This window comes from Homarus americanus, unplaced genomic scaffold, assembly GCF_018991925.1.
Source record: "Homarus americanus isolate GMGI-L3 unplaced genomic scaffold, GMGI_Hamer_2.0 scaffold33468, whole genome shotgun sequence".
NCBI lineage: Eukaryota > Metazoa > Arthropoda > Malacostraca > Decapoda > Nephropidae > Homarus > Homarus americanus.
The window spans coordinates 5162133-5186353 of record NW_024714177.1 but is presented as its reverse complement, the minus strand read 5'-3'; the positions used below and the strand labels follow the sequence as shown (position 1 = coordinate 5186353).

General features: G+C 37.1%; 1 protein-coding gene across 5 annotated transcripts in view; it reads left to right on the top strand.

Annotated features, from left to right (window-relative positions):
• LOC121877411 (cryptochrome-2-like) overlaps positions 1-24221 on the top strand; it is a 43624-nt gene that overhangs the window by 15996 nt on the left and 3407 nt on the right. For 3 of the 5 annotated variants that reach the window (XM_042383179.1, XM_042383172.1, XM_042383186.1), the window contains exons 6-11: positions 1064-1158; positions 3790-3918; positions 6792-6971; positions 12753-12893; positions 16551-16702; positions 22167-22348. In XM_042383179.1, coding sequence (XP_042239113.1) covers positions 1064-1158; positions 3790-3918; positions 6792-6971; positions 12753-12893; positions 16551-16702; positions 22167-22348 — 879 coding nt within the window. The remainder of the gene's footprint in view (positions 1-1063; positions 1159-3789; positions 3919-6791; positions 6972-12752; positions 12894-16550; positions 16703-22166; positions 22349-24221) is intronic. The other 2 variants (XM_042383194.1, XM_042383203.1) reach the window with 2 other exon arrangements.

Sequence of the window (24221 nt, the reverse complement as noted above, 5' to 3'; positions counted from 1 at the left end):
GATCGGTGGTGAAGAGGATTAATAAAAAGGTAAAAGGAAAAAAAAAGTTTGTGTGGGATTAACATCTTAAGGGCCTGAAACAAATGAAAATTAGTGAGTTTTTCACAAAATATAGGTTCAAAGTCATGCTTGTAATACTCATGGAGGTCCAAGCACTCAGCAGGTTGGAACAGGCAGTTTCCGTTTGTGTGGGCCAAGTAGGGTACTAAGTCGTATAATTTTACCCACCATTTTTGTGTACTGTACCTACCTGCTACCATTATAGTAAATCTTAATTTTTTTTATTGTTAATTCCACTACATTTCTTGTGATATTTCATTAGTCTAGATTGTAGTTACCCAATTTTTAGAAAAATTATGATTTTAACAAATAATAACTTGGTTTTCATTAGTGCTGGCACAACACAGTACCATATATATTGTGATCCTGATAGGACAATGGATCTCAGAGATACAGAAGAACAATGGGTACTTAGAGTTCATACAAATCGTATGAAGTGAGCACAGTGTTCCAACAGAAGGATGATGCTGAAGGTCGCTCCAAGCAGCATTACTGGAGAGCATTTTTTTTTTTTAGAAAGTCTGAACTCTCTCAGGCTCTTGGCCACTCATCTCACCATTCTGCAGTGAGATACTCTCAGTGCATTACACTTCTCACTGCCTGGTGTATAATGTGTATGAACCTAAATCATAATAAAAATATACGCACATGAAAACCCAAATTTGGCAAATTTTTCCACTACAGTATTTCACACGCAAAAACCATATGACTTATTGTCTTCAATTGTCCCCAGCAGATTTTTCCTTTGCCCTTCAGAAAATCAGTATACTCACGTTCCTTTCATTTATCATTGCCCTTGCTGTACTAATTAATAAATTATGCTTGTACTAATACGTATATGATAAATTTTCGGATTCAGATCTTGTACCATGTAATGAATACATTTTCAGATTGATTTTGTAGCAGAATATGACATAAATTATTTTGTTGTATTTGCCAGTTCTTTGCTTATAAACCTGTGGTTATTCCAGTGCTTGGACTGATAAATATTGCTATTTTTCAGAGTTGGGTGTAGATGAGGGCAGCCTTCAACCTTGTCTGTACCCAGGTGGTGAGACAGAGGCACTCAGGAGGTTAGACAAATACATGATGCGCAAGGTGGGGATGTGTAATCACTATTTCTGACCATTACATATGGCTGCATTGTTACCTTTCTCATATTTTGATCCAAGCTGATATCATAAGGAATTGGCTTGCACAGGCTTGAAAAGCATACACATTCTCATGTCTTGTATACTGTGCTCTTTGGGGATTAAATCCTAAAACCCCATTTTATAGTTGAGAAGGGGAGCAAATGGCTTGGTGTTGTGGAAGTGACTTAGTCTGATGAGATGGTTTTTAGAACCCAATTTTTTGTTCAAAGCTATGCTGGAGGATAAAGTATTTGGAGATATTTCTGATGGCTTCATGATTTTTCTGTCTAATATGGCAGCATCCATGTACAGTAGCTACTTTTTTTTTTTTTTTTTTTTAGAATTGAGAGATTCAGGTACTGTAAGATTAAAAGTGCAGCTGTTTTGGCAATACTTCCTTTGTTAGTTAAAGTTTGTGAGAAGATGAATTTGCCATGGGGATTTAACTAGTGAGATACTGAACAATCCATAAATCATGAGCCATTTTGCTCCCTGCCAAATCAAATACAGGGGGGCCCTCCCAAATTCGTGGGGGTTAGGTTCTCAAAATGGCCGCGAATCGCCAAATCCGCGAACAACATTTGCTGACCAATTGAGGACATTTTTACTTGTGTACAAAGAAATGTATACTGTATTCCCTTTGTGTGTTTGCCCTTAGGACTGTTATTTCTTTTACCTGTATTGTATACAGTATATGTGTGTGTGTGTGTGTGTAAAACACACACACACACAAAACACATAATGTACAAATAAATAATAATGGGAAAATACTCTCACAAATAATCAGAAACAAATTTCTTATATATGAGACAGTCTACCCTCAAGTCCGTGCTTTATTAATAAGTAGTAAAGCACGGACTTGAGGGTAGACTCACATTTTTAATAAGTTTGCTTCTGATTATTTGTGTGAGAGTATTTTCCAATCATTATTTATTTGAATGTGTTTTGTTTGTGTGTCTACACACACACACACACACACACACACACACACACACACACACACATACACATATTTACAATACAGGAAAAGGGAATTACTGTCTTTAGAATGAATGGCTCCCTGTTCCAGCAACTTTAAAACTACCCACAGACATTCTTGGGTACATCCAGGGTGTCATCCGCGAATAATGTAGGACTGCGAAATAAATCTCCGCTAACTTGGGGGGGGGGTCTCCCTGTAATGAGATTTTAGGATTCTATTCTTTAATTTTGTAAGGTATGGTGCACTCTACTAGACTTCCTTGTTGGGTGGACATTAAATACCGGTAATTCTGTTGACGCTTTACTTAAACCTTACATTTCTTAGGTAGCTTTGGATATTGTCTGTTAGTCATTGAGTAATGTAGGCCATAAATGTAAGAATGAAGCATTAAATTAAATTTTGTAACTATGCTCATTCATCAAGTGACTTGAGATTAGTTCTAGAACACCCTCAGGCAAAATCTGATTTATTAAGAAACTACAATATATTCATTCTGATGAAGGGGCTCTTCTACAATGTTTAGTGAAAGGTTGTATAAACTAATGCTTGCCTGGACTTAGCAGTAAGAGAGTCCCCAAAATTTGACCTTCAATGGTTCAAGTTCTATGCATGGGAAACACTATCATGAAACATCATTTACTCTGCCTTGGTTTAGCTATTGAATTTTGTATATACTGTAGGTATTACTATGGCACCAAGTGTGTTTTTTTTTTGGGGGGGGGGGGAGAATGTTCTGCTGATGGACAATGTTAGCTTGAGTGAAGTGGCAAGTAAACCAGATTTGGGGCTTTGGTTTGGAAAGGAGTATGATAGAGCAAATCTTGTGCAGCATAATAATGAATGAATGACTGAATGAGTGGAAAGTGTGTGTATGGACAGTAAATGAAAAGAAAGTATGTGTATGAAAATTAAATGAAGGGAAGGTGTGTATATGGACAGTAAATAAAAGAATATTGTGTATGTGGACATTCTAATGGACGATGTCCTCCATCCTCCTCAGTCTTGAAATTGGACATTGCAAGTTCAGTCCATTAGTTTTTCACACTCTAAATTCAAATACATTACTAGGAGCACTGACATGTGTGATAGCCAATACAACAAGCAGATCTATACAGCTTGTGTTGAAGAGTGATTGCATGATGTCACTATGAGCTTCAGCGATTATAACTCGTGTGTTTGGGCAAGGTTCTGTAAGTGTTAGATAAAATCATTGAACTTGATGAACATAGAAAGGATGGATGCAAAGTTTACGAAACATCAACATATTTGTTAAATGTACAGTTGTGGATAAAAGTTCACTCCCCATTGTGAAACTAGAGTCACAGGAATGAGTCTGCAAACTTACTTACCTTGACTGTTGTCTGCTACAGATGTGCTGTTTTATCTATTTTGGGGTGGATACTACTTCAGTTTGGGAGGGAGCAAACTTTGAACCCTCAGTGTATTGTAGTGGGCTGCATACATCATACAGAAGATTGAGTCGTAGTTCCAGCTTGGAAAACTATTTTATTTCCTGACAGGTTTTGGGAACTCTAGGACTATGTGTTTGATATTTTTGGAACTTACACAAGGTTAATGTTTTGTAAATTTACTGTTAATGCTCTTGTTCCGAAGACTTGGGTGTGTAAGTTTGAGAAGCCAAAGACATCACCCAATTCCCTCCAGCCCAGCACCACAGTCCTCAGCCCCTACCTCAAATTTGGTTGTCTTTCACCTCGCACCATGTACTTCAGGCTATTAGAGGTAAGGGATAGGATTTTATATTTATGTTCGAGTTTTATATTTATTTTCACATTCATACATTATATTCCTCTTCTGCATAAAAAGTCAAGTAATGAACCATCATGCATTATGTCAGCCATGGGCAACCCGCGCATGCGGCCCGAACCATGTCTTTGTGTGGCCCATGAATTGATTGAGAAATTCTGTATAATGTGGCTCAGGGTTCAGATAGATGCAGCCAGCTTATGGTGAGTAAAGCAATACTGTATTTATTAAAAAAATAATCTTCATACACAATTCATTATTGTTTCATCAACAATATAAACATTTTAACTTGTGTGAGTTTATGGGCCAAGTTCGGCATGGTCTGTTTGATGGATTAACTGCTATGTGGCAGTGGGTCACTTGAGTATTAACAAAGGTTGGGTAAGTCCAAGTGGGGTCATGGGTGGTGGTCACATGTGTCAAAGGTGAAGGTCTCTTCCAGCAGTATCTTTGCTTTGCTTTCTCTTTTCACTCATAGTATACTGTAATGAAATATTTGGTCCCAATGCAATATACTTCACACTATTAACACATCCAGCTTTTATTGTATCCCACATAATGTTAACAAAACAAAAACAAAGGAAGCACAACAAATAAACACCATCTGTGAGCACATGACGGTGGACAAGTCCAGCATAGGTTTGGTGTATGTACAGTATCTGCAAATGTATTTATGTAAGTTTGGACAAATGGTACCATTATAAAATGTATGTGCCTGCTGACTATACAGTTTATGAAACACATAGAGTAAGCAGCTGGAAACAGTTAAACACTAAATAAAAACTGGAAAAGTGTGACGTAATTTATTAATTTTTTATTTGACTAAAAAAGTAATTATTTGTATTGTGTATTTGACATTGCATATTTTACTTTGAGATATAACACAAATGTCTTGTTGTAGTGTTATGAGAGTACTGTATAACATCTTTCATCTAAGTCATGGATCAGTAATCATTCTGTTCTGCAGAATGACTTTCAACCAAGCAAAATTAACGATGTATTGTTCAATACTGTATACAGTACTGTTAGCCGGAATCCCCAGTCCCCAGAACTCTCCAATAGCCGGAATTGAAATTGGGCCGGAAAAATTCTGGGAAAACTCTCTCCATTATGAGTCTGCGAATGAGTTTCCGAGGATGAAAATCAGGTCCATTTTCCGGAAAAAATTCTGAGAAGGTTCTGAAAAAATCTCTTCAAACCTCTCCGCTCTGGGTCTGGGAATAAATTTTCTGGGAGTTTCGAAAGACTGCATCTTGCTTCAATGCATCCGCATGTGCCGGGCGTTGGGGTGGCCTAGATGCTTGGATCGCTTAGTTCATATTCTGCTGCCATAGTAGAAGGCTGTTCCTATGCTAGATGCTGTTTTTGTGTACAATTTGTGTTGTGCAGTACTGTACATTATTGTACCAGGACACAATCAGCCAAAAATACAGTGTTAAGGGGAACGTCTGGCTGAAAATACAATGAAATTGGGAAACTGAAAATTTCAGAAAAATTCCTGAGGAATGCTGTTGCCTATGGCTATCTGCTAACTTATTTTGATTGTGTAATTCATAATATTTATGTAGCTATGCACGATTATTCTACCCCCCTTCATTTAGAGGGCCTTTCTGTTTACTTAGCAAAAGGTGGAGAAAAGTATTTATAATAATATTTTGGTGTAAATTAATACCAATCACTTGGTAAAAATCAGTAACTGGCATCCTTCTCAGCTAGCTACATTTCTTTGCACATGAGTTAGCTGGCTTAGTGGGGGAGCGGGAAGATGGCTGAGTGGTGGGTGGGGAGCATTGCTAGGGAATTGGCAGAGGTAGCGTCGTCGTTGCTATGGTAAACAGAGAGTACAGATGTACAGTACCCCCTGTATATGCAAAAGGTGATTGTTAAATTTTCATTTGGCATTTGTTACTGGTTTGGCAATAGAGTATTTTTTGTTGTAACTTATATATTGGTATTATTTTTATTTATTCCCTACATTTACTGGTACTGTATATATTGTTTTAAGAAAACTATGGATACAGGAGGAAAGGACACACAAAAGGTTTCCAAATACTGTACTCCCTGCTAAAATGGGGGTGTGTATCTTATATGAACATGCGTCTTTTGTGCCATAAAATACGGTACCTATACTCTACATGAATTTCAATGTAATCTAGCAAAAAGTTATGGAGAAGTAGGATTTTGAAAATTGATAAGAAATAAAATGGAAAGATCAGGTATCAGGGATTAGGCAGAACCGTTTCAAGGGTAAGCAACAATGTATCTGGTGTCCTTAATTGCTGACAGGAAATTGATATTGATTGATCAATTATTACCAAATTTTGTGCTTCAGCCGGATGCTCCCCTTAAAGCTGTGTTAAGATTATAAAAAGTGATTACAGTTACATATACTGTACTGTGCATTCAGTAAGTGGGAAACACTGGCACACCTTACCCACTGATCCGCCACCCCAACATTGGGTGACCTGACATTGCATCAGAAGGTCAGTAATATGAGATCACTAATCACCCACCCCACCTCCATCACAAATGAGAAAAGAGTTTATATACAATGGGTGACCTGACATTGCATCAGGTCATGTCAGTAACATGGCCCACTAATCCCCCACCCAACCTCCATCACAAGTGTTAAGATGTTATTACAGTTACATATTAAATTCAGCTGAGTGGACAGAGTCTGCCTATTTTAGGGTCAAGATGACAGCATCTGCTGGTGAGTACTGTACAGTATATACAGTACTGTATACCGTAATACAATAAATTATGCATATTATACTTCTTTCTGTATACTGTACTACAGTACTAGATTGTTTTTGACATTCATGATAAACTGTCATTTTGTTTTACAGGTGTATAAGAATAACTCACACACCCAGCCTCCAGTGTCTTTATTAGGACAGTTGCTATGGCGTGAGTTTTTCTACACAGTTGGGGCAAAAACTCCCAACTTCAACAGAATGGAAGGGAACCCCATATGCCGACAGATTCCATGGGTCAGAAATGAAAAGTTGATGAAGGCCTGGGAATTTGTAAGTACTTGTAATACTGAACTTTCATAATGTAAAACCAACTTTTTGTTGTTAACCTAACTTTGTATATGCAGAAATACAGTTGCTTTGTTTAAATGATAAGGTCAGATATGGATAAACACATTGACTGTACAGTACATGTGCCATAATACAATTGAACCTGTTTTATGATTTATTTTTAAAAATTGAATTTTTAAATTCTGTGGACATGAAGTTTGAAGAATTATCTGGAGTAAAATATTTAATAAATTAAATAACTTATTCTGCTAACAAAGTTTTTTAAGGTTGGAGAATAAACCCTCAAATGACAAATAGTGGTGGGTTCATTGTATATTGCCCCCTTGCCATGCCATGGTTAAATTATTTCCATTATGTACAATAGGAGTACAGAAATACCCCTGTTACCAAAATGGATGTGTTTCTAAAATTCAATGTGATTAGTGAAACTGCAAATATCAGGGCAATTTTCTCCATAAGAATTAATGTAAGCACAGTTGGGGGGGGGTGCATTCCCAGCAGACAACTTTCACCACCTATATTTCGATATACAGTATTTTCTCAGTTTAACGAACTAATTCGAGGTACCCTTTCCGTAAAATCGAAATTTCCTCTAAATCGAACTACTGGAGTTCGATAAATCGAGCATGATTCCGTTAAATTCCGCGCCCACCGCTTGGCGCGAGGTGTTTGTTTACATCTGCTCAGTCTGTGCCCTGCCGCCACCACGTGTGTTGTTCACTGCTACCTCTTGGTCTATACAGTATATATATATATATATATATATATATATATATATATATATATATATATATATATATATATATATATATATATATATATATATATATATATATATATATATATATATATATATATATATATATATATATATATATATATATATATATATATATATATATACATTACAGTACAGTACAGTATAGTCTGGGTTTACGCTGCTAATTTAACCCATTGAGGTCTGCGTATAACACAAAACACATAAATAAAATAACAGAACATATGGGATTAATTGAAAAAGAGACTGGGCCGACTGCCAGACTACCCTTTTTCCGACACAATATGTTCGTTGTAGTAAAAATAACATCTTAATTTTATGATGGTATGTACACACAATTAATATTTAAGAGGAATATCAATAATATTAGGTTTTTTAACACTTACGTTAGTAGAAGAGATGGCTGGGCACACGGGGATGGGGGGTTGGTTCCGAGGCAGAGGGCAGATTATTGGCCCTCACCTGTATCACTTGTATCAATTGTATCACTATCCACCACAGAGGCTTGCCAGGGCCTCTTTGTCGAACCCCTCAAAGTCCATATCCTCACTATCACTGACTTGGACTGGCTGTGGTGGGTGGTGGGTGAAGAACACGGTAATGTTTTGTTGACTGGGCGACCTAGTGCGCATCCTGCCTGCGCCGCTTCCGCGTAAATGATGGAATGTACCGCGTAACTAATAATTGCTGGTCTGGCCAGGTGCCGCGTAAATGACCAAACGCGTAAAGTCGTGGCAGGTGGTTATTACCCGTGCATTACGCGTTATCGCTTGGTTATTCGACTGAATAACGTTTGGTCGCGCCGCATCCATTGGCCCCCCCTCCCCAAAAAAAAAGTGACGCCTGCTGGACCACCACTCCACGACTCCCTGACGGAGACATGATGATCCTCCCCATACTGGTCAGATATTATGTGTTAAAGGAATATGCTTCCTTACTTAGGCTTTTTTTAAGCATTTGCCTACAGGTGAAATGTTAACCTACATCTATTGAGGATAAAATCTTTCACCTACAAATTGACAATAACACATTTGCTGTAATCAGACATATCTAGTTGCCTCAACAATTGCAACCCGAGTTGCAATTGGGGTTGCAATTTCAAATTCTGTGGCATTACTAAAAATAGTAAAGTTTCTGGTGCACTCTAAGATTAAGAGAGAAAACGGAGGACTCAGGCATCCTGATGTGAGAGAAAACGGACTCATATGACGGGGGACCAAATAAAAAAAGCATAGCTACATGTTTTGTGGACTACAGTATTAAGCGTACCCTTTTCATCACTTTGTAATAAACCTAGCCATGCCTATGTGTGTTTATGATATTTACCATAACATTATACATATATTTAGTGGTTCTAAATGGTCGTAAAATGGGAAACTTGGGGTTGGGTCTTGGGTAAATGAACCAATTAGAATAAATCCCATAGGTTCTGTACTTTCGTTATCGGCGGGGTCCCAATTAGGCGCGATAACCAAGGGATGACTGTACTGTACTGTATATACTTGTAACACTGGCCAGTTGCTTCTGGTGTTATGGTACAGGGGTACCAAGTGACAGCACTAGGATCCCGCTTCCTCTATCAAGGAATAAACAATTAAAATTTAAATTGAAAAAAAAAAATATTAAAATAAATTACTATCTTATAAGAATCCCTCCAATGTAAGTTATATTCACCCAGGTCGTTTGGGTGGAAAATTATGAGAAGAGCTTAGTCACTCTTAAGTAATGATAAATAAACACGCAGGCAGGCCTTCAGCGCCAACTGTCAAATCTTATCTCAAATAAATAAATAAACAAACAAACGCCAGACATTCTGTCACCTCCCCCGCCGTCTTCCCACCACCCTCGTGTTCAAGATAAAAGATTGGTGATTTCTTTATGTTTATTTTTTATAATATCTCAGACTAAAGTTAGGATAATATAATTTGCATTGCTGAAATCCTTGCAAGACAGAGATTAATTTGAATAAAAGCGTCATATATTTTGCTCAAGATATAAAAAATGTAGTACATTAGTGTACAATACTGTAGTACATATTATAAAAAAAAATTCTACTGTATTTTTGGGTAGATTTACATAAATTTCTTCATTTATTTTCATACATTTACATGCACACACCATACTAAAACAAACATAAAAGAAATACTGTAAATGACTTTAGTGCAAAGCTGGAGTGCACATGTACTAATTTGATTACGGTACTAAAATTGTTATGTCTAGTGCAAATTACATGTTTATATTCAAATATATCAGTATCTTACAAGAATCCCAGCTATGTTAATTATATTCTCCTAGGTCATATCACTGGCATTTTAAAATGAGAGAAGCTTAGTAGGACTGTTAAATAAACACACAGAGACCTTCAGCTCAAACTTATCACCTCAACCCTCCCACCCCCCACCAACCCCTCGCTGGGTGGCGTGGCTGGCTATGTCCCCCTCCCCCAGCCAGGCTTTTAGGTTTACAGTTTTTATCTTATATAATATCTCAGACTAAAGTTAGGAGATTATAATTTGCATTGCTGGAATCCTTGCAAGACAGCCAATAATTTGAATATAAACGTCATATATTTTGCTCAAGAGATAAAAAATTTTGTACATTAGTGTACAGTACTGTAGTACATTTTATAAAAAAGTTTTTCAACTGTATTTTTGGGTAGATTTATTGTACATAGATTTCTAAATTTATTTTTTTCCATTTACATGCACACACCATATTAAAAGAAACGTAATAGAAATAAATGACGTTACAGCAAAGCTGGAGTGCACATGTACTAATTTGACTAGTGTATTGTCTAGTGCAAATTATCGCATGTTTATATTCAAATTAATCAGTATGTTACAAGAATCCCAGCAATGTTAATTATATTCACCCAGGTCATTTCACTGGCTTTTTATAAGAGAGAAGCTTAGTCACCTAAGAACTGATAAATATACACGCGTTAGACCTGGGCCTGTGCCAACTGTCAAACGTACTACCTCCCCTCCCCCCACGCCCCCTTGCTCGCTCCCACCCTCTCTCTCTCCCCCATCTGCTCGGCGTTGTTGGAATCCTTGTAAAACAGTGAATAATTTTAATATAAACGTCATGTATTTTGCACAAGAGATAAAAATTAATCACCTGTATCACATTACAGTAGTGATTTAACAGTAAAAGTGTATATGTATGTATATAGTATTCCACATACACATAAGTATAAATAAAAAGTTAATGTGATGATCGGACAACGTCCATTTCCGTTAACGTCACGTTTCCAAGAACGCTTCTAGGACGTTAACCGGCGCATGACTGTATATACACATACACACATATATACATATGCATATGCATACATATATATACATACATACATATACATACATACATATACATACATACATACATACACATACACCTACCTACATATATATACATGGCGCTGCTGCTTGGCACGAACGCTGCCGGCGACTTCAAGCTGAAGCCTATGCTAATTTCTCGCGCTGCTAACCCACAGGCCCTGAAAGGTTACTCCAAGGATCACCTTCCTGTCATTTACAAGGCAAAAAGAAGGCATGGATAACTGGCGCCATATTTAGCCAGTGGTTAAATGTGTATGCCGTCCCTGCAATGAATGAATACTGTGCCAAGGAGAACCTTGATTTCAAAATTCTTCTGATCATTGACAGTGCTCCAGCTCATCCTCCCAATCTCGATGACTTGCATGACAGTGTAAAAGTTGTATTTCTGCCTCCCAACACGACAGCACTGATGCAGTCTATGGACCAACACGTCATCGCCGCATTCAAGGCGTATTATTTACTGCGTACCATGGCCCAGCTGCTCAAGGTTACAGATGGAGAAAGTAAACCAACGATCCGAGAATATTGGCGTGGCTTCAACATTCTTCATGCTATTGACAACATTGGCAAGGCATGGGATGAGGTTTCAGAAAGTTGCCTGAATGGTGTGTGGCGTAAACTGTGGCCCAAGTGTGTCAACAGTTTTACAGTTTTATGGGATTCACGGACTTAGTCCCAGTTGTGAATAAGGATATCCTCAGCTTGGCTAGACAGGCAGGCTTTGATGAGCTGGAATCAGAGGATATTGAGGACGTTTTGGCATCCCATACAGAAGAGCTCGCCAACAATGATCTGCAACAACTATTAAAACACAGTCCCGTTGAAGAGGACGACGTCGAGGACGACGAAGAACCTCAACGAATGCTAACTTCAAAGAGGCTGGCAGAATCGTTGAACATGTTCCAGCAAGCAATGCATATCCTTATAGATGACAACCCAAACAGATAACGTAGCTCAAAGGTTCAATGCAGCATTGAAGAAGAGTAGCACCAAGCAGTCAACACTGGATTCATTTGTTCGTCGCGGGACAGCAGAAGCAGCTTCTTCACAACAGCCGGCAGCTGAGGAGGAGCACAAAGCAGCCGAGGAGGAGCAAACAGAGGCGGAGGAACCCCAGTCAGCGCAGGAGGAGGAGGCAGCCACAGTCTCAGTGACTCGCCACCCTCCTCCTCTTCTGCCCTCCTCCGCTCCCACCCTCCTCCTCCTCCACTCCCGCCATCCACCTCCTCCGCTTCACCACCCACCACACACTCGCTCCACCACCTACGCCCATCCGTGAGTACCAATACAAACTTAATAGTTCTGTATATATATACTATTTTCTATAGAAATGGCAAATATTTTTTGTATATGTGATGTTTTTCATGGGGCAAAGGGAGGCTCAGGAACATAACTCCCGTATTTTATCTATTTCTTATGGAGAAAATTGATCCTCTTAACGTTGTTTCGTAAAATGTCACTTTTCAGGAACGTAACCCCGACGTTAAGCGAGAACTTACTGTATGTCAGTGATGGTTAAATAAAATGATGTGTTTAGTAACAATGTAAGTAAAGGATTTATCGTAGTCTGCCATATTAGGTAGGGAATTTTCCTGATACAGTACGGTATTAATATTGTCTACTGACCCAAGTATTTTATTTGAATAGGGAAAAACTGGATACCCTTTTATTGATGCAACTATGACGCAGTTAAGGAAAGAGGGATGGATTCACCACTTGGGTCGTCATGCGGTGGCTTGCTTTCTGACAAGAGGGGACCTCTGGCAGTCCTGGGAAGATGGTATGAAGGCAAGTTTGTTATATTTAATTCAAATTGTTGTATACAGTGGTCCCTCGATTACCAAACACAATTGGTTCCACAGAGTCTTTTGTTGACCGAAAATTTTGTTAACTGAATCTATTATTTCATTTGGATATTGGGTAATTGGTTCCAACTCACAGGAAAAGTACATACAAAGTAAATAAAAAAAATGCATGAAGTCAGAAACACTCTTATAAATCCCCTAAATCGCCCTTAAAAAAAAAAAAATATATATATATATATATATATATATATATATATATATATATATATATATATATATATATATATATATATATATATATATATATATATATATATATATATATATATATATATATATATATATATATATATATATATATATATATATATATATATATATATATATATATATATATATATATATATATATATATATATATATATATATATATATATATATATATATATATATATATATATATATATATATACAGTATATATATATTATTCGTTGTCTTGCAAGGATTCCAGCACTGCAAATTATATTCTCCTAACCTTAGTCTGTGATATTATATCAGATAAAAATTTTAAGCCTAAAACCACCAAACTCTGGCTGCGAGGAGGGGAGGGAGGAAGGGGAGGTGACAGTGACATGTTTAACAGTTGGCGCCGAAGATCTAGTGAAGTATTAATTTGTTTATTTATGTCCTTTAGATTGAGTTTTTGTTTTATGCTTATAAAATGTCACAGAAGTGACCCTGGAGAATATAATTTACATTGCTGGAATTCTTATAAGATAGTGATCAATTTGAATATAAACATGCTATAGTTTGCACTAGACAAAAATCTTAGTAATCATTTAGTACATAATTTTGAGTTCATGTACAGTACAACTTTGCCCTTAGGACAGTGCATACCAGTAGACAGAGCTTGGATGGCTAAATTTTAGAATGACCAATAATTTTAATAAAAAATGCAAAAATATTCAAGAACACAACTTTCTTGATATTTACTCCACTGGGAATGAATGTAAACATAGAACCGATTTGGCAATACAGTATACAATTTGCACAAGACATAAAATTTTTAGTAATTAACTTATTACAGGTTTACCCTAAGGACAATTATTTCTTTTACTTTTTTTCACAGTATATATTTAAGATGGTGTGTGCATGTAAATGAGTAAAAATAAATGAAGAAAGTTACATATATCTTCCTGAAAATATGAGTTAAAAAACTTGTACAGTACTGTACTCAAATGTACTACACTAGACTAAAATTTCTATCTCTTGTGAAAATTGTGATGTTTATACTCAAATTAATCACTATCTTACAAAGATTTCAGCAATGTAATTTATATTCTGCTAAGCCTAGTCAGCTACATTTTATAAGATAAAAACTTTAAGCCTAAAACTACCTTCACCCATTCTGGGAGGGAGGGAGGGAAGTTAAGTGCTCTCTCATAATTTTGTCCGGACTAAAGGAGGTGCCGGACCATCAGTTCCCTGATAATTGGTGGTGTACTTGTACTAGCTCACTTACTAAGATGCATTGAAATTGAATTTTATTTTGCTTTACTTCTGTCAGGAAGCTATTCATTTTTAGGATCACTGGAGTTCACTAATAGGAGTACTGTACAGAAATTCTATTCTAACCTTATTATGATTTTTTAAAGGAGAAGTGCATATTACCTAAGTTGTTTAATTTATTTTTATTGATTATGAGTCATTATCAATTCACTTGTGAAATGTCATGTTAAGAACTCCCATGGCAGAGCTTGGCTTGTCCAGTGGGTTATCTCCAGTCTTAAGCAGGGAAATCTGCCCTAAATAGATCAGTTAATGGTTCCTGTATAAGACAGTTGTTTGCAAGGCAAATCAACATGTCTAGTAATTATAAAGGTGCTCCTCCACTTATGAACATTTGTCTTACAAACTTTGACGGACACAAACAAACCTTTCAATATGTCTAGTTGACTGTTTGATCTGTGAGTCGTAAGTACAGCTGTCGTGCAGTAGATGGCAGTGGCTGTTTGGTGTCAACCAGTGTCTCTGCTGCCATCATTAGATTTTGTTGTTCCTCCTTGGTGTACCTGCAGCTCCCTGCGGTGTTATTTTTGTTGTTTATGAACACTATTAACCCCCAACATGCTTCAAAAGCATAAGAGTGGTGACAGTAGTGATGGTGGTAGTAAGAAGTGGTGCACTATTATGTTGGAAACTAAGGTGGACATAGTAAAATGTGAAGAGGTGAAAAGATAATAAACATAGAGCAAAGTGAATGCTCTTGGGATGAATTGCATTGCTCGTTGTGACAATACTGTATTACAGAACAAGGAGCACATTATTCAACATGTGCATGGTTCTGTGCCAGTGCAGTCAACAATTATGAGCATTATGCATTAAAATACTGTAAAAGGCTGATAAGATGTACTGTAGAGTAATGTGCTGTATTTATTATTGGGGTATGTATGTACTGTACAGTCCCCCCAAAAAAGTATCATCAGATTTTCTGTTGCTACAATTTGAAATGCTGGACAAAATGCTTTGATATGATCTCCAGTGCATCATCATAAGTTGGTATGCCTGCTTGCCATATCAGCAGCAGTAGAGATGGAGGTAGGATTGGGGGAGGGAGTCATCTTTGTATGGCATACTTCAATATAACAAGCAAGCCATTAAGCTATATTAATGTATGTATTGTTTGAAAACATATATATAGTACTGCATCATTCATGCTCAAAGGTTGCTGATGTAGAACTACCAACCCTTGAGAAACAGGTCGAGTAACAGTGCTCAGAAAGCCTCGAATCACATCGACCACATGACTAACGATACTTTTATGTGGGGACTGTACATCCTTTCTTTTTTACAGTGTTACCAGTATTTACAAGAGTAAAGTTGAACATTTTTACAACAAAAACAGTGAGTGTGACATCTCAACCATGATCCAACTGTTGCTTCAAAAAGTGTTCAAGCTGAACTGTCACTAGGATGAATCCCATGTTATTTCATGTGACTTGAATCCCATAACCATAATCTTACGTTTCTAAAATTCAACTCTTCCCTTTCTTCAGCCCTCAGGGTTTCAACATTATCTAGTTCTTCTGTATTCATAATGGGAAATAACCCTTAAACGGCATCCAACATTAGTCGATGTTACATGTTCCTTGCGTTTAAGTTTTTGTGGAGCTATATTAGGTGTGGAAAATGACTTTAAAATGGTAGTGATGATGGTGAGAATAAACTTGCCACACAATTTTTTGCTTTGGTTTAATTTTGTTGAGGTGATTTTTTTAAGCCAAATTTACCATCTTCGTAGAATGTGCATAGTTCTTGATGGTACATCAATAGTAAGCATTATTTGTTTCCTCTGTGCTTCCTGAATTGGGCATTTTGCATTTCAGCTCAGTCTGTCAATAATAATATTGAGAGTTGTATAGCGATGAGGGTCTGCTTGCTACTCTGTTAAAGGCTAAACAAAGTTCCTGATGAGCTAGTCTGATTCAGATATGCAGGAATTTAAAAGTTCTGCTCATATTATTGAATTGTTTACTTTAGAGTATCGTGTGCTTTTTGTGTTTATGGAAACAATACTTAGAGAATCAATTAGGAAAATCCATGTCATTTAACTATGATCATCTTATCCTTGTTTACCAGGTGTTTGAGGAGCTGCTGCTTGATGCTGACTGGTCCCTTAATGCTGGAAATTGGATGTGGCTCTCTGCATCAGCTTTCTTTCACCAATACTTCCGTGTTTACAGTCCTATTGCATTTGGCAAACATACTGACAAACATGGCGAGTATATACGGTATGTGATCAGTTTGATATAATTATAGTTCTGTATGGTTTTTGTTATTTTTTTAATCTCTACTTTGCTAATACTGTACTGTACTGAACTTGCACATGTGATTTACTTCTGGGAAGATCTTATATGATTCCCTTGTTTAAAAAGTCAGTACTGTAGTATGTCACTTTACCAGACTAATTATTATGTCGAAACAATGGAAATTCCAGTGTAATAAACTTATTGCCATGGCAGTACTCTCCCTCTTTCTTCCTCCTACATTTTAAAGCCATATTTATGTCAAGGAATGTTTGGACAACTTAGATTAATTTTTCAATTGGTTGGACACTAATCTTGATGGGACTCATTGCTAATACAGGTACTCCTCGACTTACGGCCTACTCGACTTACGACCTACTCGACTTACGACCACCCGGACATACGACCGCCGCAGTCGTATAAAATATTTTTCAAATTAGGGATTTTCTAGCCCCAACTTTAGTGATCGCGCTGTGTATTGACAAAATTTTCGTTTGTAATTCCCTTTAAAATGGCTGGCAAGTGTAAAAGTGAGAGTTCTCGTTGTACTGAGAAGAAAAAGAGACACCCATTTTAGATTTTCTTTGTATTATTTTCGCCTTTTCGATTTACGACCAATTTGACTTACGACCTGGTCGTCGGTCCGGAACCCCGTTGAAGTTGAGGAGAGAGTGTACTGTATACTCTTTCCACAATGGGTTCCATTTCTAATAGGCTTCAATCCTAATGTGCCCCAGTCTTAATGAGTTCTAATCTTGATGTCAGATCATTTTACCTTGTGACTCATTCTTCATTCCATTGAAAATGTATCTACAGTATTGTACAGTGGTCCCTCGGTTAACGAACACAATTCGTTTCAGAAGGTCGTTCGTTAAGCGAAAATTTGGTTAATCGAATCCATTGTTTCAATGGGATATTGGGTAATTGGTTCCAGCTCACCGAAAAGTACGTACAAAGTAAAAAAAAAATGCAGTAAGTACACTTACTTTGAGGTGTGATGTAGAAGGTTCCTGGTTGATGATGATGATGGGAATTAGAAGTGGGGTTGGGGGAGAAGAGAAGGAAGTGGGGATGGAGGAGAAATCACCTTTCAGGGGACCCATGCTTGATGCAATCATTTCAACAATAAAATTTTAAGTTCACTAGGTGTAATTCAATATTATTTTCTTTAAATCAACACTGCACTGCGCTGTATATTATCAATATGTTAACTAAATTTCAGAATGACCAATAATTTCAATGACAAATTAAACAAATATTCAAGACACTAACAAAATAGATGTTCACTCCACTGTTTTCAAAGCCCAACTGATGCCTTGTGGCTGAGTCAAGCTGCTGATGGGTGCACAAAAAACTAGTTCCCTGTACTGTATATATTATCAATATGTTAAATAAATGTTAAAATGACTTAATAATTTTAATATAAAAAATGCAAAAATATTAAAGAGCACAACTTTATTGATATTTTACTCCACTGGAAACGAATGTAAACATAGAACAGATTACTGAATTGGCAGACTAGCCCATCAGCTGATGCTCACAACAAAACGCGATGTTCATAAGGATTTCGTTAATAGATTTTTCGTTCGTTAACCGAATTGAAGATTCTTATGGAAGGTAATTCATTAACCGAAATTTCGTTAACCGAACCGTTCGTTAACCGAGGGACCACTGTACTTAAAAAGTAGAACAATATTCATTAACATTTTTCAAATATAAATGTTAATTTTACAAATCAAAATAGACTTCATGTTTTACATGAATTAAAACAGTAGAAAGAAGCCAAAAGTACCGTATACAATATGAAGGATGAAAATAAGCAAATTTAATTTTAAGAGGTTAGAGAAGGAAGAGGACAGGGAAATGGTAGATGATAACAAAATGTCATTTGAAGAACATGATATACAGGAATACCTCGCTATTTGCAACCCAGCTTATCTGCATTTGATATTTTAACACCTCTATTCGATATTTGCAAAGCATGTATTGCTTATTTGCAAATGAAAAGTTATGACACCCTTCAGCAATATTTCGAACTGGGCGGGCTAGCCGCAGCTTTCATAGTCCGACATAAGGCCGTGGCCTTTAATTTTGACACTGTTTAATGTTCCAGTGGGGAAAAAAGAAACAAGAATAAAATGTCACTTTTGCTTTTCTATTTTTCAGTTACTAATGTGAAATGGCCAACCTTACTGAAATGATATATACAGTGATGTCTCCAGCACTAACCTCCAGCACTAACCTTAATCTTGTCAGCATTGGTCTGGATAGTACATCCTGTTGTGGGGGTTAGAACAAGCACAGCGACTATGTCCACAACACGTTCCCATTTTTCAAATCGGGTTAATACATCCATTTTCGTAGCAAGGGTAATGGTCTTACGTTGCCTCTTCACTACACTTGCATCAGTAGCAAATGGGCGTTTGGAAGCCATTTTGAATAGTTATAGTACAATTTTAGAGCAAAGACACTTAAGTACACATGAATGATGTGAAGTCGTAACAGAGAATGGCTTGGCATCGCTGGGGACGCTGTGACGTTTCGCGAGTGAGGGCAGCGTGCCGAGCCAAGAGAGAGTAGTAGCGGATCACCGTCCCAGTCTCTTAAGTTCAGCGACGTAGTACCGAAACAACGTTAACGGGACAACGTTAAGCGAGGACTTAATGTATACTTAAAATGGAAGAATTCTGTATGTTATGTGGTGAACAATAAAGTGATATTTAATTACAAACAGTTTGAAAAATCTTGCTGAAAATGGAAGAACTACAGTGGCCCCTCGGTTAACGAACTCAATCCGTTCCAGAAGGTCGTTCGTTAACCGAAACCATTGTTTCAATGGGTTTTTGGGTAATTGGTTCCAGCTCACCGAAAATTTCCTAAATTCAACAAAAATGGTAGAAAAGTTCACTTACTTTGAGGTGTGTATGTAGAAGGCTCCTGGATGATGATGATGATGATGGGGTTTAGAATGGGGGTGGAGGAGAAGGAAGAAGAGAAGGCATTGGGGTGGAAGAGAAGTCACCCCATGGTGCCATTTCACCCATAAAATTTTAGCTCTCTGGTTTAATTCAAGATTATTTTCTTTAAATCAACGCTGCACTGCATTATATATTGTCAATATATAAAATATATTTCAAAATGACCAATAATTTGCTTGGAAACACAGAAAAAAAGCGTTTAGTTGAAGAGAGTCTCAAGCAAGATGTTACCTCCAGTGAAAACAGAGAGAGACTGACGCCTGTTTGCTGTGTTAAGAGGCTGGATGCCGCGCATTAAACTAGTCACTTTACCTTCAATTTTGTTCAATAATTGTTAAAATGACTAAAAAATTGAATATTAAACTTTTAAAATTATTGAATAGTATAAACTTCTTGATATTTACAAAAATAGTAAGGAATTTAAGCCCTAGAACCGATTAATGTATTGGCGGACTGATACTAAAGCTGGTTGCCTGGTCAGTGCAAGCGAAAACATGTTGAGGTCGGTTTGTAAGAAGTTCGTTAAGCGAATTTTTTTTCGTTAACCGAATTGAAGATCCTTATGGAAGGCAGTTCGTTAATCGAAATTACGTTAACCGAGGTGTTCGTTAAACGAGGGGTCACTGTATGTCCTTTATATGATGAAAGCCTCTCCACAGGCTGTGTAGTCTCTGTCAAGAGAGGTCTTCCGACAATAACTAGAGTCAGTGAACTGTAAGAAGATGGGAAATGGACTCTGTGGAAAGACAGGCAAACAGTAAGAGTACATGAAAACCATAGGAAGGAATACACAAGGGAAGGTACAATTAAAGCCAAGGTAAAGAAGTGATTGAAAGGTACTACAGAAAATGGAAGTTTGACAGCTTCTCCGGTGAAAGGAAAATTGAGATTTGCAATTTCTGCATTTGATTTCAGGAGTTGCTGCTTTTTTTCTTCAGAAGTATGTAATAGAGATTCAGAAAAGAAGAAACCTGTACATAGGCAGTGGAAAATTTGGAAAGTTAGGACTTAAGGCTTCAAAGAAAAGGTTCTGGAGAAAGCGAATGAACGGGGGTGATTCTTGGGAAAAAGAAGTAGGCAGTCGAATATGTGGTGTATCTTGCTTGGTCGCTGAAGAAGCTGTATATCATGAAAACTGTAATTCATCCTTTTTGCAAAGCATGTTGGCAAATGTGAAAAGAGGCCAACCACCGATAAAAGACCTTGCATCAGCATTTGCCCAAGTGTGTTCTTTCAGTGAAGACAGTGATGACTGCTAATTTTCATTACAGGAATTAATGCAGTTAATGGACGAATATATGCAGGCAGAAGTGACATTAAAGAAGAAATTAATAGAGAACTATGATGACAATATAATTTTTCTGATGTTGCGTATAAACCTACTATGGTCTGTTTTTGTGACACTCATGATGCAGTTTTATTTGGTACCTGTTACACTAAGGAAAGAAATGAAAATGAAGAGCGTTTGAGAATAATTCGGACAGCAGCAGCCATTATAAGGGAAGATATCCGATCACAGGTGTATAAGGATGACAAGTACTCACCACCAGCAGACCTCAATGATGTAAGAAAAGTGATCCCTGTGTCCCTTCATACATTTCTGAAAGATGTCATCATAAAAGGGAAAAGAGTAGGGATATAGAACAACTGGAAAAAAATGTGATGTCATAGCTCACAACATTATTTCTGCTGTTAGGCCACGATCTTTTCTGTCGCAGATTCATATTGTGAATCAAAGCTGATGTTTGATATTTTGTCAAAGGTGGGCATTTGCGCCTCATACAAAGAAACAGCTCTGTATGAAGCCTTAGCCGTCATGCAACAGTCCCCAGAAGTTATGGAAAGAGGTTTCTCGGAGTTTGTTTTTGACAGCGCTGATTTTGACGTGCGAACTATTGATGGCTATAACACGTTCCACTGTATGGGAGGTATACAATGCATTAGCCCTACAAAATCGTTGCCAAGACATTCTGCATACAGTAGCTGGCCGGACATGCATGGGGGAGGTTGCTGGATGTTACTGAGTTAGTACCGCAGGAACCAAATTTTACCAGGGTGTGATGAATATTAATTATGGTGCCCTAGATACTCTGCGGTGCAATGTAGTATAGTACTTTATACCCAAAGTATTAGGGTGCTACAGCACCTTCCCTTCTCACGTCCATTTACTGGATGGAGTGAGCCAGCACACTCCTGACTTCAACAATAACAAACACCAGACTGACCAAACTTGGAGTGCAGAGTGGTCAGTGTTACCCATGTGGCCAAATATGCCCAGATAACTTTATAGAATTTAGCATTTCTCGAGTTATTTTGAAATAAATTCCGAGACCATACAGGTTTCAAATTACTGTATATAAAATTCAGAGATATTGAATGCAGCGTTATCAAAAGTTTTCTGTACATTCTTTTAACTATTTTATGTATTTTTTAGTCAAAGTTAGTCACACTAGGCTTTTAATACATTTCAGGAAGTACTTGCCTCAGCTGAGCAAGTACCCTGACAACTACATCTACGAGCCCTGGAAGGCACCCTTGTCCACCCAGAAAGCAGCTGGCTGCATCATTGGCCAGGACTACCCAAAACCCATTGTTGACCATGACATTGCCAGAAAACAGAACTTGGAGCGTATGAGTAAGGCTTACGCTGCTGGTAAGATATTATTACAGGTTGTACCTCTCTAGTCCGGCATTCTGTGGTCCGGAACGATTTTAGTTTGTCCAATAGGTAGATAGGCAGCTTTTTTTTTCTTTTTTTTTTTTACTTATCTGAATTATTATTATTATTACAGGAGTATTAAATTTATGCCCCTCAGGCCCCAATGTGGGTCAGTGACCTACGCCCGGGTGGGCTAATCACCGTGAAAAAAAACAACAACAAAGCCGCGGGAAATTAAGGTTTGTTTACATCCGGCAGTTCGGCTGCTCTCTCTCTCTCTCTGCTTGTCTGTACAGAGTACAACATTTAACCCTTCAATATATATGAGCAGTAGATAAGTGTTTCTTTCATATTCTTATGTAGAGCAATGATGATATGTTTTCACATGTGCACACTTACATACGCGCAGTCTCACTTCTTTTTTTTACCATTAATGGTTAGCTACTTAAATTGTTCCATTTATTAACATAATAACATTACAGGTACTTCAAACAACCATATTAATTTTTTTACATTAATTTTACTACAGCTACAATCAGGGTCTTATTTTTTCAGTTTTATATGTAGAACCAATCAGTCACTGGTTTTGTAAGCTTTAACAAAAACAATGCTGGCAGCCGTCTTGTCTCCTCGTGTGTTTTAATATTCCACGTATTATTAATAAATTGTATTGTTAATTTTGCACACAAACATTAATTCAATAAAAACAAATTCAGAAACATTAATTAAAATATATATGAACAGCAAATAAGTGTTGCTTTCATATTCTTATGTAAAGTAATGATGATATGTTTTCACGTGTGCGCACTTACATACGCAATCTCTCTTTTTTTCTTTACCATTATCGTTAGCTACTTCTATTGTTCCATTTATTAACATTAAATAATATTACTTAAAACAACCATATTAATTTTACTACAGCTACAACCAGGGTCTTATTTTCTTCAGTTTTATACGTAGAACCAGTCAATCACTGGTTTTGTAATCAACGAAAACAATGCTGTCTCATTTCCTCGTGTTTTAATATTCTACGTATTATTAATGAATTGTATTGCTCATTTTGCACACACAAACATTAATTCAATGAAAAAGACTTTCAGTAATAAACAATAATGAATCTCTTTGACATAAGAGAAATGACGCTGTTTACAGGATTGTGCATGTCATCTGAAGGTTGGTGGGCCGTTCAAACCCGTCGAAATTCGAGTTTGCGCCGTCGAAATTTTTAAATGTGTTGGTTTTTTGTGTTCAAATAGAAAACGTCGAATTAAAAACTCGCGAAATATGAGAAGCTACTGTACGACATTTAACCCTTCAATATGTCTTCAAAGAGACCATGAAGCAGAGAAAGTGGTGCGAGTGCTTCCAAGCGTAAGCACAAGTCACTATCTATCCAGGAAAAGGGTGAATTTCCATGGTCCGGAAATTTCCATGGTCCGGCACCGGTCAGGTCCCGAGGTTGCCAGACTAGAGAGGTACAACCTGTATTATTATTACTATATTATGGTAAGGCAGAACCTCAGATGTCCAGAAAACTGGCACCCTTGATACTAGATAAGCAGTAAAGGAAGATACAAAAAAATACTCACTGTCACCTTGTATGAAAATACTGCCACCCACACTCTTGATGTAGATAGTTGTCAGCTGATTTTATGTGTGGCAGTGCTTGTTCTCTGTGATTTTGTAAAAAGTGGCCAAACTTAGAATTTGAAACTTAAGGAATATTTGGACTACAGTCATGAATATTTATTACCTGTAATTAAATTTTTATGATTTAGCCATACACAAAGGTATGTTTTTGTTATAAAATGTTGCAATGTGTTTAAACTTCCTGCCACCCTAAATAGGGCCTCATTGAGCTTAATTA